Source organism: Dermacentor albipictus, chromosome 8 (assembly GCF_038994185.2).
Source record: "Dermacentor albipictus isolate Rhodes 1998 colony chromosome 8, USDA_Dalb.pri_finalv2, whole genome shotgun sequence".
NCBI lineage: Eukaryota > Metazoa > Arthropoda > Arachnida > Ixodida > Ixodidae > Dermacentor > Dermacentor albipictus.
The window spans coordinates 124,987,698-125,005,262 of NC_091828.1; the positions used below are offsets into that span (position 1 = coordinate 124,987,698).

A 17,565-nucleotide genomic window follows, 5' to 3' on the forward strand; every position below is an offset into this window, starting at 1 on the left:
CTGACCAGGAAAGATTTTTCCTCAACTTCGAAGCTTTCTGAGAAAACGATACGAGTATCCTTTGTGGCTTCGTGCTACGTACGGGTGGATGACAATTTTTCATTTCATGGACTTTCCTCCTCCTTGCAAGCTTCTGCCAAAATGATTCTTTATTATAAAGGATCGAAGCCCATATGGTTTCCTCACAATAAGCTTCACAGTCGAAGAAAAATTTTTCCTTCTCTGGTGATTGAACCTGGGGCCAATGCCCATCTTTGGCATCACTTCACTATCTGAACTAACCAAGAGACCAGCAGATTGCGGGTCAAGGACAGATTAATCAACAACTTAAAGTGCAGCAACCAGTTTAGCTTCGTTTCATCTTCAGATGAAGGGTAATCTAAATGTTCAATTTTATGAAACTTCTTTCACCTAGTAGATTTTCTGCAGAGCTCAGTTGTAAGAATCCCTGTTGACCAACGTTAAATTGACGGAAGTTGACTGGTAGTATAAATTCCATTTCTAGCCACGTGCAAGGATGTGCGAAGAGAAGAGTGCCCGAATGTTTGATTTTTCCCCGGACTTATGTGCCAGGACTGCGACGTGTACCTGCTGGACGACCCACTCTCTGCACTGGATGCTCACGTGGCCCAGCAAGTCTTTGAACGCTGCATTGTCGGTGCCATGCAAGGAAAGGCCCGGCTGCTCTGCACCCACCAAGTGGGCTTCCTTGCGCAGGCTGACCATGTGATTGTGCTGAGGGATGGCAAGGTTGTCGCAGAAGGTGAGGAATGGCGAATATAACATCAAAGGATTGATTGATTGATTGATTGATTGATTGATTGATTGATTGATTGATTGATTGATTGATTGATTGAAGTTCATTAGTTGTTCAAGATACAATCTGTCAACTACAGATAATTTAAGGGGGAACGTAGGTTCTACGTACAAAAAAATTACAAAAAGCAATTTTTGAAAATAAAGTTTTTGAAAGCTACAGCTACTCTTGTGCATATATACAGCGTAACCGCTAATTTGACTCCAGTTAATTTGGTTGTTCGTTTAATGCAATCCTAACCAAAGGTCCCGTTTGGCGCCTCTGCATTTCTATGGATTCAAACTTTCGTTATTTCTATCCTAAAATTGGCCTTTGCTGAATACTTTGAACTTGACCAGTCGGCCACTCCTCCCTCTCCTTAACCTCTCTCTTGCTCTCTCTCTCTCTCTAAGGCATGCAGCCACTTCACATCAAATTAAGCTATCACCTTATGCTATCTTTAAAAATGACGATATTAAAGAACACTGAAATTTCGTTTAAGAATTCATGCATTTATATAATGTATGTTGATGACCTAGCTTTTACATGACTTGGACAAACAAACAGTGCTAAACATGGTGCCAAACAAAACCGAGACAGCGCACAATCATGTGTCTTCTTGTTTGCAGGCCAGACTTGTTGCAGCCCAGGTAACAGTTGAGATAACCGTTGCTTTTCAGCCAGATCTTCTAGTAAGTGGTATGGCCATGGCTACGTACGGAAGATTGCAGGCACTATTTTGCATGTTGCCTGTCACTCAATCGCGCTTTTGGTGTTGTGGGCATGCTAAATTATTCTTGATTTAAATATACAAGAACAAAGCTTTGCATTAGAACTTCGATAGTATCGTATGATGCAAGTTTCACACTTTCGGTCACCTGGTGACCAACTTGGTTGAAGAGATGTTTGGAAGTAACATGCGATCATAGTATTGTAGTCATCACAGCCACCTGGTGCTGAGCGATTGGGCAGTGGTGAAACGCCCTCCCTGTGTCCATAATTATCTGTCAACTTGGCTGGTCGATGCCTTTTATGCCCCCGCCCCCCCCTCCTCGTATCTGTCGCCCCACTGCGCTTCATAAAATTATTTTCTGTTGGTCACTGTTGCAGTATTCAACATTCACCGGGTCGTTGAATTTTCTTACAAACACACTCCCCCCACCCCCGCCCCAGACTTTCACGTTGCTTTCACATTCGAGCTTTCCCTTTCATACATGTCACTCTTTCAGACCCCACTTGCAGAAACTTTCTGTTCCATGGGAAAGGGGGGATGGGGAAGGATTTCTTCAGGAAATTTCAGAGGGGAGAGGGGTCAACCCCAAACTCCCCACCCCTTCTGTCTACTCCAATGTGCTACATGTACAAGTTGAAACCGAGCTGAAGTTGATGCTGAACCGACACTTTTTCTTTAAATGTGTTTTTTGGTTGCTTTTCTAGTCTGTCGGATTGTTATCTCATTATCTAGAACAGCTAGAGCTATCATTCCTTCTTTAACGTAATGTCCAATCACTATTCACATAGTGCTGGGATCAGATTTTTAATTTGCTGCCCATTTTCTTTTTAAAATTTGATTTTGTTTTTTCCTCTCAGTAATCATGGTACAAACACTGAAGTTTGATCTAGAGAATGGCTAATTACGATTTTGTTTGAGAACTGCTTGCAGCACTGCATTTATTTTGCTTTTTCCAGTGCCTACCTATCCAATAATATCAGCTCTCTGCTGAGCAGCGTCTTTCCTATTGTGTCCAGAAACAATAGAGGGGTAACCGTGTGTGTCTCCTGAACTAATTGACCTACAAGTCTTATATTTTCATCAGGTTTGCCCATAAAATACAGAAAATATCTCAACAACCGACGTCTCCCCTTAGAGACAAGGCTCCCGAAGTTAGAGAGATCACCGGGACACTTAGGTATTTTTTACACCAGAATGCAGATATGAAATCAGGTAACTAAGCAAAAAAAATCAAAACAAATGAAATTAACACACAAACATGTAACTGGCTATGTGAATACATAAATGATTGAAAACAAGACGCAACACCGTGAATAACATGCAGTAATCAAGATTACATACCAAGAAGTAATGGAACATGACATTTAGAAATATGTAAAGTTAATTTGACTGAAAATAATGTTTGAGCAGATGCTTAAAGGACTGTAAGGATGAAGAGAACTCATGTGGGTATTAGAGACAGTTTCAAAGTCTTAGTGCACCAAAAAGTTAGTTTCATCCAAAAGGCAGAGGATTAATTGCAATAGCAAATCAGTAGACAGCTATACGAAGTAAGGATAGTAGTTTTATCGGCCATGTAAACATAGAAACATTCGCTTACTGAGGGAATTAACAAGCATGGTGTCAGCGTGCACAAGCAAACATGAACACATCACACTCGATGAGCACGGACACTCGCTGTCGAAATGCTGGTGTGAGCAAGCACAGCAGCAGCAGTAAGCAATGTGACGTTCATGCTGTCTACCTCTTCAATGCAAGAGCAATGAGAACACAGCATGGACAAAAGTGTGAGCCGCTGCAGATCCCTTTCAAGATTCTGCGCTTGCAACCATGCAAAGTATGCACTTGGCGGAGTTGAAGCCGCCCCCCCTCACGTGTTGCCTCCCCATTTTTCTTCATATATGGCGTGCGAGATTAAGCCATGATCGTCTGTTCCCCTTGCGCCTGATCATGAAATACGCAGTTGCAGCCAAAGCACCTGCTTTTTTTAACTTGATGATTGATTGTTTGGTTAATTGCTTGCAGTAGTACACAATAAGTCAGGCATACATCAAATCTTTGTGCTGCAGTTATTTCAGTCCCAGTACAGGTAAATCTCAATTCGAACTGCATGATTTTTTTTTCTCACCGCCTCTTGACAGGTCCACCGTCCACAGTACTTAAGTCATCCGTCATCGAGGCACTGCCAGAGCTGGCAGCATCCGAAGAACCGTCTTTGTCCAAGACATCATCGTCATCATCAGCAGCGAAGTCCAGCCACAAGACCAGCTCAGCCATGCTCCAAGAATCCGGCAGAATGCTTGTCGAAGACGAGGAACGCGAGTTCGGGGCGGTGCGTCTGAGCACAGTGCGCTCTTACTGGGACGCGGTTGGCACCTGGCTTGCTGCTACAGTCCTGCTGTCTCTCATTCTTATGCAAGGTCGGTGCATGGTCTCTCTTGTAACATTGCATTCTGCGCCACTGTACGATTCCTGCATAAATTAACTACAAGCCCTTTATGATGCATAAAGATACAGAAAGAACAAGGGTTTGATAATTATTTGCAATGCTTGTAATTAAACCACTAACAGGAAAGTTTTGCTGCACATTAAACTTAATATTTCCCTTATCTTCAATGAATTTGAGAATGATGCCTTGCATAGTTGTTTCAGGACCCTGGAAAGTACAGCAGATACCAGTGATATGACACTGGAATGTTTGAATAAGTAACTTTCTACAAAGACTAATTAACCTACTTGTTTTAAACATTTTACATTCGCCACTTACAACTTGCTTACTTCATTAACAATATGGAAGCACTGTGTTGCGCGTATTTCACTGAGGATCACAAGAAAAAGCAACTTCATGCCTTGTATAAAGCATAAAAATTGGATGAGGACCTGTGAAAGCACACAATTAAGGTGCACACATCAAACATCTGGCACATGTCCCACGTAAAGCGTCCCCCATTTCCTGCAAATATGAAATATCTGCCATTTATGGTATTCGCAGGAATATGAAATAGCTTTTTAACTGTTCCTTATGATGCCTCTAGCAATTTCCATTTAATCCCCAATTGACACACACACTTCAAAACTCTGCAAACTGACATATAACATTTTTTGTGCACCTCTAGTTGCATTATCAGTTTTGCTGTAACACAACATTCAATGGTCACCTGCCAACACACTCGCATTGTTTCAGTGTCCCGAACCTCCACCGACTGGTGGCTTGCTGTGTGGGTCTCGTGGGCCAACACCACTAGCAATCTGCAAAATCATCGCCTCATCAGGTGAGCCTTCTTTTCAAGCTACGTTGCGGATTGCATGGTGCACACCTCAAAACTACCGTTCTACTAATGTTTGTTATGATTATCAGTTATGATTGTCAATTGTCGACGGAAAACTGACAAGATTTCTTTTAGTGCATTTGTGATTAAGGACGAGCCCTAAGCCTATCGTGTAAAAATTACTTGCAGAGAACAGCATAGGCTTGTAGTATTTATTTTGCTGCTAAGAGATTGTAAGCTTTCTAAAAGATTCTTGGAGCTGAAGTAAAACTTCAACTTCAGGAGGCAGCTTTTGGTCAGTGCCGTTGAATAAGATCACTCAAAATTTTGCTTTTAAATTTACTTGTACATGTAGTCTTGTCGTGCCTATAGCTTATTTGTTCCTTAAAAATTTACGTCATCAGATTTCGCAGTTGGAGCATTATCATTCCAGGCAAAGAGCCCAAACTTCTTATCTGAAAGGCCAACTGCAATGAAATTTGAATTTGACTAAATTGGTTATAACAGAGTAGTATGTACAATCAAAACAATCCTGACAGGGCTGGTAATTTGTCCATGCTTTTTTTTTAAATCTTATTTTAGGAGCCTTTAAATAGTACGTAAGCAGTTGATGCAGGCACCTGGTGGTTAAGCACATATGATGCAGATCAGAGAACATGGCTTTTGAGATCTTTGGCTTGCCGTGGGCGCTGCTCATTCTCAGAGCTCATGCCTAGTCTCTGCATTTTTCTCGTCATTTCAGGTTCTGCTTCCTTTCCGGTGTGTAGTGATGGCAGAGCTTTTTTTAAAGTTTTATGTTATAAACGTGTATTCTCGAAATATTTTTGTGATGCACTTTGTAGGGAACATGTGCTGTGCCCATACTATTTGAAACTAGACTTTTTACATAGTAGGAAATCTTGTTGCATTGTCTTGAAAGACAATGAGCTTAAGTTTTTTTTAGGTAAATTAACATTGCAGCTACTTATTTTTTTTTCGGTTTTTACTGTTTCAGAGATACAAACAGTGATGTCATGAATGTGTTCCTGCCTATCTACGGTGGCCTGGCCGTGGCCAATGGTTTGCTTACCTTGGCTCGGGCTTTTTCGTTTGCCTACGGTGGTGTCGTGGCTGCCGTCAAAGTCCACGACTTGCTCCTGGACAAGGTGCTCAAAGTAAGTATGTCCCGCACTGTTTTAAAGGCCAACTACAGCATTTTTCACATGCAGAACTGCTTTTCACGAGTGGTGTCATTGATAGGCGCCTTCGTCTGACCGAGCATGCACTGGGACTCGGGGCACTTGCAATCTTGCTGCACCACAATTCCATTCAGTGACGCATGTAATGTGTGCCCGATCCTTTTGCAACAAATAGTGTGTACTCACGGACTATTCAGGATGCCGTACCTCTTCCACTGTCAGTCAAGAAGTCATGGCGAAACTGGGGATTCGGCTAAGGTGTTTGGTATATAATACAATGACTTTCTACAGTGACTTTACATTGATTTTTATATTGATTTGTACAATTATTCTGGCCACTACACATATTATGAAGCTGCTTTATTGGCTGATGAAGTTATCTGGGATCCGTAACACCGATACATTTGTTTTCATAGCAAGTGACATGACAGATAGCTTGCGCTAGTTGGTAGGAATTCATGTTAGGAATAAGCTAGGCATGCAGACATGGACATGAGATGAGGGAAACGGCGTTTGCGTTGTCTGTTTCCATTTTCTTGTGTCCGTGTCAGCGCGCCCAGCCTTTTTCTAATGTGACGAATGGCACGCGTTCCGATTTCACTTTCAACGAGAATAGGCACCACGAGCCCACGCGCATAATTTCATCTCCTTGCAGCACAGTGAAACAGCGCCCTCAGACCATGCGCACACCTGGCAATACAAAGGCTCTGACCAATAGCACCGCTGGTTGAAAGCAATGCATGCAGATGTGCATGTCTATTGAGCCGTGCGTGCTCCTGGGCACCCTTTCTTGGACTGAGCAACCACCACAAGGTTCTGCCCCATAGAACAAAGTGGGCCGCTCTACAGGGCACTTATGACAGTGGAGGGCAAAATTACTGGATATAGCAGGAATTGAGAAATTGAGTATCTTTCTCGCTATAATGTATAGGTTCGGGCCTTGTCACAGGCCTTGCGGGAGAACAAGCTTTAAAAGAGGGTGGCGTTTACGGAAGGATGGGCCTTACACGAGTAAATACAGTATATCCAGTACTCATTGTAAGCATGGATTCATTACATGCTGATACCAGCTACAAACATTTTGTATTTTAGTTATACCAAAAAATTCGTTTTATCGACGTTGGCCTGTACTTGGACATGGCGTGACATCTGTTTAATTTTTGTGATCACTATGAGGATGCGTAGCAAATGCCAGCCTAAGTCGACTATAGGATTTGTGTATACCTCTCACACTTTTGTATGTTTCCATTCCTGAACCCCTCACCTCTGTAATGCTTCTTCATAATCCCTGAGGGTAAAATAAACAAGTTACCGAGTTTGTTATTTGTTAACGCAGGCACCCCTGTCGTTCCTGGAAGCCACGCCTGTGGGCCGGGTGCTAAACCGCTTCTCGACTGACGTCTGGTCGATCGACGACACGCTGCCGTTCATGTTGAACATAGTGCTCGCACAGAGCGTGGCTCTGGCAGGCACATTGGTGGTTACCTCCTACGGCCTGCCCTGGGTGCTTCTCTTGCTCATACCCCTGGCGTTTGCATACAACTCTCTGCAGGTACGACGTGGTGGGATGCACTCTTGTAGTGAAGCTGTTCTTGTGACCACAGCTGCCCATAAATACTGAAAGTGTCGACATTGAAAATGCAACGTTTGAAGCTGTTCAAACCTATCCAAGAATCCAAAAGCATAGCATGCTGAAAATTGGAAGAGATCTGGAGGGTTGATGTGTGGACAGTTCTACAAGTATAGGAATTAGTCACATTTTGGGCAATTGTCAGCTGTCAAGGTTTCTCTGCTTTCTTGCCCAAGCAACTTGTCAGTGTCCCAAGGAGTTTTCTGAGGCATCACTCACACTTCGCTGGTGCTAATAAGGTTGCAATTCTGCAAGGTTGTGTGTCTACCTGTTTTTCTTTTTGTTATTAATGTTTATATTTGTGATAGAACATACTTCACCATGCAAGTTCTCTAATTTTAACCTTTGGATTTGTCTTTCATTCGCGTTTTTTCCTTCACTGTTTAATAATTGCTACAAACTGTACTATATTCTTAACATGCCACTTGTGCTTCATGTAGACTTTGCGCGTTTCTTGCTTCGTGTTTTTTTTATTCCTCCCAGCATCATGCAATAATGAACTTTCTGCTGTGTTATGATAATGATATATACTATATGTATATATTAGCCTTATTCATGTGCACTGCAGCACAAAGGTCTTTCCCAGCAATTTCCTGTTGCCCCTATCTTGCTCATCGGACCCCATACTGTGCTTACAAATTTCATCATTTCATCGTACCACATAGTTCTCTGCTGTCCTCTACTTCTTTTGGCAACCATTCTGTAGCTCTAACAGGCCACTGATCATCTGCCCTCCAGCATTACGTGGCCTTCTCAACTCCGTTTCTTCTTAATCTTAACGAGAATATCGGCAATCATTGTTTGCTCTCTAACCCACAGTGGTGTCTTTGTGTCTTCTAATGTTATGGCTATCAGTTTGTCTGTACCATATTTAATCTGTCACTGAACAAGTGCTGGAACTGCATCTCCTGCAGCAATACTACCGTTGGACATCACGAGAGCTGAGACGTCTGGGCAGCATCACGCTGTCGCCTGTGTATTCGCACTTCACCGAGACGTTTGCTGGTCTCTCAGTCATCCGCAGTTTCAAGGCAGTGTCCAGGTGAGACAGGTGCTGCTTTGATAGTTCAGTTTTGTAGTCTAATTAGCGATCCAAAATTTAACTCCATGGCTTGGGACAAGGGCATAATTGAAGGGGCAAACAAAGATGCTTGCTCTTGTCTGCTCTTTGATTTTTGTTTTTGTCCAAAGTGGTGCTGTCACATTTTGGATAACGTGGAAGCAACTAGGCCAATATTCGGTGTCATAAGTCAATGATTTGGTAATTTGACAGTGAACCATATGAGTTTTGCAGATAAAACAGTCCTGTGATAAATAATAAGAAGTGTTATCTAATGCATATGTTACATTAATCGTTGCTGTAAATTATACGCTGACTGTTTTTGTGTGCCTTGAGGTGAAGGTGGGGAATGTACCCTGCCCACATTTGCTAAAGCAGTCGCAAGGCCTTGCTTCACGCTAGGAATGGTTTCATTTTTCTTCCTCTGTTTTCTCTCTCTATGAATGAAATTAAACTGAAATTACTCACCGGGACCCTTTGCACAGTGGTTTGCTGATCCTGGTACAGTAACCTCTATTGCGGATTCACTTTGATTCACTTTAAGGCACACCAGTTTATGGTCGTCAGTTCGCATCACTCTTTTGTTGTACTATCAGATGCAGTCGTGAGAACTGCAGTGATGATAATTTGCGTTTGTTGGAAAATGTCTTGCATTGCCCTTATCCCTTGCATGATACATTGCAATGATAGTAGTAATGTAAAGTATGTAATGAAAGTCCCCGATGGCTGCTAGTACATGCAACATCATGTGGGATGCTTTCTTGTAGTATTGCTCACTTTAAGGTTAAATTACAAGTTGTAATCAAATTTGTTATCAAATTAGCCTTAACTTTGGGAGGGTTCTTTCCCATGTAGGTTTTTTAAAGTATGTCTCTTGTAGAACAGGCTGTCAGATTCATTAAATGTGCATACCCAACGAAATTTCTTTGTTGGACCCACCTCATTGTCTTCCTCAATATTCCCACACTTTTAGAACTTTCTTGCACCTTCTGTGCCCTCAGTCACATCACTCCATAGTCCATGAAACCTGCAATTCAATTCCATTCAATTTATGTGTACAGGCGTGATCAAAAGTTTGGAGGCCAAAGGTGCCGCAATTTTCAATTTTTTTTAGTAGCCTGTGCACTCTGGCTGAAATCCAGACTGCATGCATATGTGTGCACGTTTGACCAATACAATGAATTAAACCAATTCCAGGCCTGGGATCTGCGCTTCAATATATTTAAATTTTTTGCTGGTGCAGTAGACCATTTGGGTCAATTTCAGGCGTTCGATTTGATTTGCCTTGTGGGCTTCTTGCAGTTCTTCACATGTATTATGGAGTCTTATAAAGGTGGGCCATTGAAGCTTTCTCAGAAGCCCCAATGGCAGTCTTGGTTGCTTTTCTGATGAGAGTGTTAAGTTTCTCAATTTTGGCTTTATTGAGGTTGAGATAGGGAGTACCATACGTTATTTGACTGATTATAAGTGCTTACATGATATGGAGAGTGTCTTGCTCTTTGAGGCTCTGCAGCCTGTTGGCGACCCATTTGATAAGGTGCATCACTTGCATGAGTGAGGCCTGCAGTTTGAGAAGTGTAGCAACACCCCTACTGCACTGTCTTGATTACAGGCCGCTGGCAGAAAAAATTGAAGCAAAACAGCGAATCGCAAATCACTTACGGGACGCCATTACGATGACACCCATCCCCCGCAATATGCATCCCATCCACCACAAAGAGCGAAGACAAGTGAGAGCCCAAGCTCTACACAAAACGTACTCGAAGAACCCTGACACCTGATATACGGATGCAGCAAAATGTCCGAAACGCTCGGCCTTTGCCCTGAGTGCTGCAGATGCCCAGGGCAAGGAACAAGCTGCTGCCACGGTAACTGCAAGGGGACCCAGACACAGCGGAAGAAGTGGCGATCATGCTTGCCATTTCCACGTGCACTGACTGAGCCGTGATAGTCAGCGACCCCCAAGCGCCTGTTGCAATAACCAAAAAGGAAAAATCTCAAAACAAGCCATGAGCATCTTTACTGAAACCAGTAACTGAAGGGGAGGACATCTTCCAGACACCTACCATATTTTCGCAATTCTAAGCACCCCCGGATTCTAAGCACAACCCCCCCCCCCCCCCCCTCTATTTTTGCGAAAAAGTTAGGAAAAAAGTTTGCATGCGAATCTAAGCACCCCCCCTATTTGTTAGGAAGCGCACGTAGCCAAGGCCGCTAAACGCGCTTGCTTACTCTGGAATCATTGCTCGGCGGACCTGCAGGCACGCGGTCGATGCTTCTATTGGACGCGTTTCGCGGCCATCTGACCCTGGAGGTAAAGACAAAGCTTCGGAACATCAATAGCGACGTGGTTGGGATTCCAGGTGGCATGACGCCAGTGCTGCGACCCCTCTACATTTCAGTCATCAAGCCCTTCAAAGCCAATCTCCAACAGGAGTACGAAGAGCGGGGTTGAAACCCTGACCGGAAGAAGATGCCGACGGGAAAGCTGCCGAAAGCGTTCCCATCAACCATCGCAAAGTAGATCTCGGACGCGTGGAAGAAGGTCCAAGTGGACGTTGTGTCAAATCATTTAAGAAGTGCTCGATCAAAAACAACTTCGACGGAACGGAAGACGACCTGCTGTGGGATACCGAGAGCAGCAGTTCAAGCGGTGCGACGAACTCGAGTGCCAGTGATAGTGACTGAGCATCCTACACAAGCGGTGGGTTCACTGTCTGGACCGATTTTTCTTTTGAATGTTTGCAGAATAAAATGTTATTTCTCGCACCCATCTCGTCATGCTGTCGCAGCGAAAAGAGGGAGGGGGGGGGGGTCATTCTAGATTTTCTAATCTAGGCACCCCCCTCTCACTTTGGGCATCTCGATCGTGAAAAAAAGGGGGTGCTTAGAATCGAGTAAATACGGTACATCATCTGGACCTCGGGACACGAGTCCCTGGTGGGGAACGAAGCGGCTGACACCGCAGCCCGAGGGCATGCAAGGCGGGCTTTCCTGCCAATGGGGACCAGAAAGACGACGAGACAGGAAGATATCTTGAAGAAATACACCAACATGCTACAGCACCATAGACTCGAATGCAGAAGGTACCCCCTACCTCACTTGAAACTCAGCAGAGAAGACACAGTTATCTTAAGAAGACTGCAAACAAACCCCTATGTTAATGGTATCCTATTGCATAAGATATCTCCAACGCAATTCCTGTGCCTCTGCAAGTTTTGAGGAGTTCCGGGCACCCTGTGCCACATGGTAATGGAGTGCTCAGGGCTCGCAGAACCCCTCAAAAACCGAAGATGGCAGATAAAAAAACAGCCGATTCAGACAAGACGGAAAATGACAAGGAAGAACTGTAGGAGGCCATGCTGTCTTGCCTAGGGCTGGATGACCAGCAAAAGTTGGGCCAACGGGCCAGGGTGGTAGCAAGAGCCCACGGATTCCTGAAATGAGGAATCCACCCATCTGGGCGCGGGGAGATATCTCTTTCTATCGCTAGTTCACAACAAATGTTTATCGCTCTCTCTTTTGCTGGTGCCGTGGTCCCAAACTTTTGATTGCAACTGTACATTTAATACAAGAAGTGCAGAGAGCAGAAACGAAAAGCTTGTCATGCGACAGCTTAACGGAGCCCCTGTACCCCTAAAGGCAAATCTTGTCGGATAGTGAATCAAGTTTACGTTTGTACAAATAAGGCTTCTTGATTTTAGTTGTTAAGTGTGACATTTTAGACAAACATCACAAACATTAAGTCACACAAAGGGCAACATTGCTAATGACTAGTATCTTCCACAAAATACTAGTCACAAGGTATCCCCCTCCCACACGTGCACGCACGCACACGCACACAAAGACAGAGAGAGACAGAGTCCATGTAGCAGTGAATACATTGAAACAAAAGGCAGTATGACAAAATTGATCTTACTGTTTCACAAGTAAACATAGTAAACATAGTAAAACGACAAAAATGTAGACGTACAAAAACAAAGTTCACAATAGGGGGTCAGAAAATTTAATTATGGGAATTCATCGCTGTTTTTTTTTTCTCCTTTTTTTTTAAACCTAGGTAGGACATTAGGCAGTATAATAGCAACAGCTTGGTGGCGTAACCCACCGCCCCGTTCCAAAGGGGACGCTCATAACATCCATCCATCCATTTGTAAGTACATGAAATACAGATTTCAACTTTGGGAATATGGTGTGTATACTACAATGCTTTGATGCTTATTGTGCTAACGTTGACGTTCCATCATGAGGTGGGTTCATACAATGTTTTTACAATGTTTTTCACACAATGTTTTCATGATAGTCTTACACATTGTATGGCTGCTCTGTAGCCTTGGGTTCCCTTGTGCCATAAAACAGTAATATTAATCATAACATCATCCCTGCCTGCTTCACGCCACTTCAATGATGAAGGCTTCTGATCTACTTTGCTCTCAGGTTCTGCCAGGAGAACTTGCACAAGCTAGCAGTCAATCAGCAGGCAGTGTTTGCGTCACAGGCGGCATCTCAGTGGCTTAACCTGCGACTGCAGCTCATGGGTGTCCTGCTCACTTCAGGCGTCGCCTTCCTGGCCGTGGTGCAACACCAGGTCCGAGGGGTCAGTGCAGGTCAGAGCCATTTCGCTGTCTTGCCTCTTTGCCTATCTCCTCCGTTGGGGTTTTAAAGCTCTAGGAACAAAACACACAGTGCACACGGTGCAGTGAAAGCACAAAAAGTACATTTATTGCCCTTTTTAACCAGAATGCCAGCTAACAGAAATACTACAAGGAATGCAACATGCTGAAGAATTGAAGAGGTCAGAATTTCCATACAAGTATACCGACCAAATAATGTTTGCACATGTCATATGCCAATGCCTAAGTGATTCACTAGTGCGGTTATGCGAACAGAAGTGCATTTGAGTGATTGGAAAAGCCTGGCATCAGAGCCTTCCCTGCATAGCACCCACTCGGGGGAGGAAGTTGGCATCATAGTTACGCAGTACGGCATGAGACGGCGTGAGGCGTTGGACGAGTAATAACTGCTTTCGTGATCAGACAGAAAGCAGCGCATCGTCGTCATTGTCATCGTACTATGCACGACCTCGTTCTATGCTTGTTCTGTCGCTATGCTACCTATAAACTTTATGATGCCATTCATGGTCGCCATGTTGTGATGGTAATGGCGATGACAGTGGCTAGGCTGGCTCTGTAGGTAGACTGTAGCGAATGCGGTTTTAGTTTCATGTTGGATTGCACTGCCCGAGCAATTTTCGGACAAATTTTCTTAGCAAGAAAGGTGCGGGCTACAGTTGGGTAAATACTGTAATGATTTATTGTGAGCTGCTGTTTTCATTTTAATGTTTCCTGGTTCAAACCAAAAATAGGAGTCTTTAACGGGAGATGACCTGTGTTCGGCATGATTCACTGTACCCTAAGCACAGATGCTGCCGCTATTGGAATCGTTACTGCGCTCACCATTGGCCTTGGACACATGCCTGATGACCAGCCAAGTTTGAACTACTCGACGAAAGCTAACTTAAAGATCGAAATAGCGAAAGTTTCGTCCCATAGAAATTTATGGGCGCTGGCCAGGACCTTCCGTCGGGGTCAAATTAATGGAACTGCACGGTATACACGATATAAGAAGATGTATTAAATTCTGGTGCTGTTGGTCACATGGGCTGCAGGTTTTGTGGGCCTTGCGCTGTCCTACGCGCTCTCGATCACCTCCCTGTTGAGCAGCCTGGTGACGTCGTTCACGGACACTGAGAAAGAAATGGTTAGCATGGAGCGAGCTGACCAGTACATCAAGGGACTCGAGGAAGAGAGGCTGGACGGTGGCATCCTGGTACGTTGTCACGCCTTCTGCGGTTTGCTACGCATGGTACAAGGTATTGCAGTGCAGCTAAAGACCTGTGTGCTTCATATACTTGTGTAAGGGCCGCAGCCCCAACTTGGCATCCAAAATTTGGAAAAGCGAAATTTCCAACGGAGAAGCAGCCACATTCAGTGCCCTGATGCCACACACAAGCATTGGCGAATTGTTGCGCACTGCGTACTTCTGTGTGCCTCTACTAAATGCCGAGAGCCAGGATGTGTACAAGATCCAGGGTGTGCAGAAGTCACTGACTGCACCGGCATCATTTTGACCAAAAAGTTTGGTCTCGTGTAAGAGTCACACCTCATTAAAATTGTGAAAAAAAATAGAAAGTATGGCCCTTACACAAGTCTATATGGTATTTTTATTTTGTCACATGAGATTATGCCTGCTTTGAGTCAAACAAAAGCGAAGCTTCCATTTTGAGATTTCACTGAGGTCAACATAGCAGCTAAATGTATTTGCATCACAGCATTGTAGTCTACCGTAGTACGCCCAGAGATGGCTCACCCAAAATCTAAAGCGAATTGGGTCAAATGAGGGAGTGGGCTATATTTCAATGCGCAATAAAAAAAAAGTAAAAAAAAGCATAGCCAAAGGCTGTGAAGGTTTGTTTCTATGCCCTTGTTCAGTCTTCCTCAGAAGCTTCAAGAGGACAGCCGCTATCACTGTCAACAAAATGTCAAGTCCGGGGATTGTTCTCCATTGTTCGCCTATCTCCCATGGTGCTTAGCATCAGCCAAGGTTACCGTTGAAGCTAAGGGGGATGAACCAAAGGTGACTGTCCATCCCAACGAGCGTTCTTTCTTATCCCTGGCGACCCGATGGGCAATCTTCGCGTGTTTTGAAAAAAAAAAAATCAAACTGTGTCATGAACAAATGTGGGTTTTCTTTCAGGTATGGGGCATCTCTCTAGATATTATGGTATGTGTAACTCAAACAGGGATTAATGTTTGCTGTCAGCAGCTCCAAGAAAGAGGGTGGGGGAATGTACAACAGCACAGTCGAACCTCATTATAGTGATGGCAACACAAAAATCCGGCACAAAAATACACAGTGATCCAGCACAAAAATACCTTTATGCGTGGTATTCGTTAAAGCATATATTCATTACATGCTGATATTGGCAAGAAACATTCTTTAGTTACTTCGTTATACTTGACAATTTATTATATCCGTCTTCATTATATCAGTGTTTGACTTCTCGAATTTCACCTTTGTAGTGCGACTTCATCGCAGTGTTTTGTGCATTGCCGTGAAGCTGCAGTGGGCTTCAATAGAGCAGACAACTGAACAGACATCTTACGGCGCTGTTTATGATAAGGAGTTGAGCATTGCTTTATGTGGATATTTGCATGTTAATTCATGCAGACCTTTTCTTCCTTTATTAAGTGCCTTAATTCTGGGTGTGGGCTTTATGCACAAGAAGGCCATACATCACAGCATTTCTGCCCCATGTACCACATGTCCTACAGCCTCCCTTTGGATGGCCATTCTGCGGTGCAGTCAAGTTCAGCAAGGTGACACTTCGCTACCGTCCTGGACTACCTGCTGCGCTCAGCGGCATCAGCTTTGAGGCGGCGAAGGGCTCCAAGGTGGGCATAGTGGGCCGCACAGGCGCCGGCAAGTCCAGCCTGCTCCAGGCTTTGTTTCGGCTTACCCCCGTCGAGAGTGGGCAAATCTACATAGACGGCGTCGATGTTCTTCGCATGCATCCCAAGGAAGTCAGGTATGTTCCATGGGTAAAGGAACTGATCAACCTGAGATTGACTCAAATTGAGATGAGTGCTATCAGTGTAGTGTCATGCAAGCTAAGATCGACTTGAGCTTACACAAAGTCGCATTTTCTCGAGCTCGTGTGGATACGTAACAGGCATGAGATGGCATGCTGTTTGGATTCTGAGTCTCATTCGCTAGGACTCTCACTGAAATGTTTGTTGCATTAAACGAAAAGGAATATGCTCAGCTTGCCACTCTCCTTGCTCCTGCTATCCGAATAACTCGTACCACACAGGTTACTGAAAAACAAGACGAATGGTAAACAAATAAAGGACGCAAAACTAAGTGCACAAGCTGTGACTTCATTCCGTATCTTTCTTTTTCCTTTTCTTTTTCATCTACCATTTGAGTTGTTTTCCAGTAACCTGTGTAGCGCAACTTACTCGGATACAGAAGACAGACTAGCTCCTCTACAAGCCTTAGTAACTGCTTCTGCAAGTATTGAAGCTTGAGTAAGTTGGTAACGGTTCATTTCAGTTGTGTTCAAAGTGCAAAAAAAGGACAGGAAGGTTTTAGTTTAAGTGCTCTTTTGCTCTGCCTGGTCCTTTTTTCTTTAGTATGTGTGCACGGTGTGCACCATTGAAATGACTGCTTCTGTTAGCTTGCCATTACAATCTTGTAGCCAAGCTTCGTATTAAAGCCACTTCCCTCCGTTACCAATCGCAACTGTCGCAGGTCTCGGCTAGCGGCCATCCCGCAGGACCCGTTCGTGTTCTCTGGCTCGGTGCGAGACAATGTGGACCCACGGGGGCTGCATTCAGATGCCCAGATTTGGCAGGCCCTGGACAGGTGCCAGTTGGGACGTACCATCCGGTCGCTCTGCAACAGCAGCGCTGGAGCAGGCACAGGCCTGGAAGCAAGCCTGGGGCCGCGCGGTTCTTTACTGAGCACTGGACAGCGTCAGCTTCTAGCCCTGGCTAGGGCCCTTCTGTACAAGGCACGGGTGAGTGAGAAGGAATGAGCGTTTTACAGCGAACAGCTGGTTAAAGGCCAACTGCAACTAAATAACAGGACCGCATAAAAAGCCTAGTTTCAGGCAGTTTTGATGCAGTCGAACGTGAATATAATGAAGTCGAATCCGGTGTGAGGATACCTTCGCTAGATCCAATATTAGTTATATCCAACAATTTGTTATATCTGTGTATAGTTTAATGTACTATTTCTCTTATTTGTCCCTTCCACCTAGCCAAAGCTACCTGGCCGCATCCTGTCCACATGAAGGAACCATCATCAGTGCGTGAGCGTAGTGAAGAATAAATAA

The 17,565-nt window shown here is 44.2% G+C and overlaps 1 protein-coding gene across 3 annotated transcripts in view; it reads left to right on the top strand.

The window, feature by feature from the left end:
- The window catches only part of LOC135900764 (ATP-binding cassette sub-family C member 10), a 45,838-nt gene that overhangs the window by 24,265 nt on the left and 4,008 nt on the right, over nucleotides 1–17,565 (top strand). For all 3 annotated transcript variants that reach the window (XM_065430322.1, XM_065430321.1, XM_065430323.1), the window contains exons 9-18: nucleotides 574–763; nucleotides 3,671–3,949; nucleotides 4,714–4,801; nucleotides 5,793–5,952; nucleotides 7,313–7,528; nucleotides 8,521–8,648; nucleotides 13,104–13,273; nucleotides 14,335–14,495; nucleotides 16,001–16,254; nucleotides 16,980–17,247. In XM_065430322.1, coding sequence (XP_065286394.1) covers nucleotides 574–763; nucleotides 3,671–3,949; nucleotides 4,714–4,801; nucleotides 5,793–5,952; nucleotides 7,313–7,528; nucleotides 8,521–8,648; nucleotides 13,104–13,273; nucleotides 14,335–14,495; nucleotides 16,001–16,254; nucleotides 16,980–17,247 — 1,914 coding nt within the window. The remainder of the gene's footprint in view (nucleotides 1–573; nucleotides 764–3,670; nucleotides 3,950–4,713; nucleotides 4,802–5,792; nucleotides 5,953–7,312; nucleotides 7,529–8,520; nucleotides 8,649–13,103; nucleotides 13,274–14,334; nucleotides 14,496–16,000; nucleotides 16,255–16,979; nucleotides 17,248–17,565) is intronic.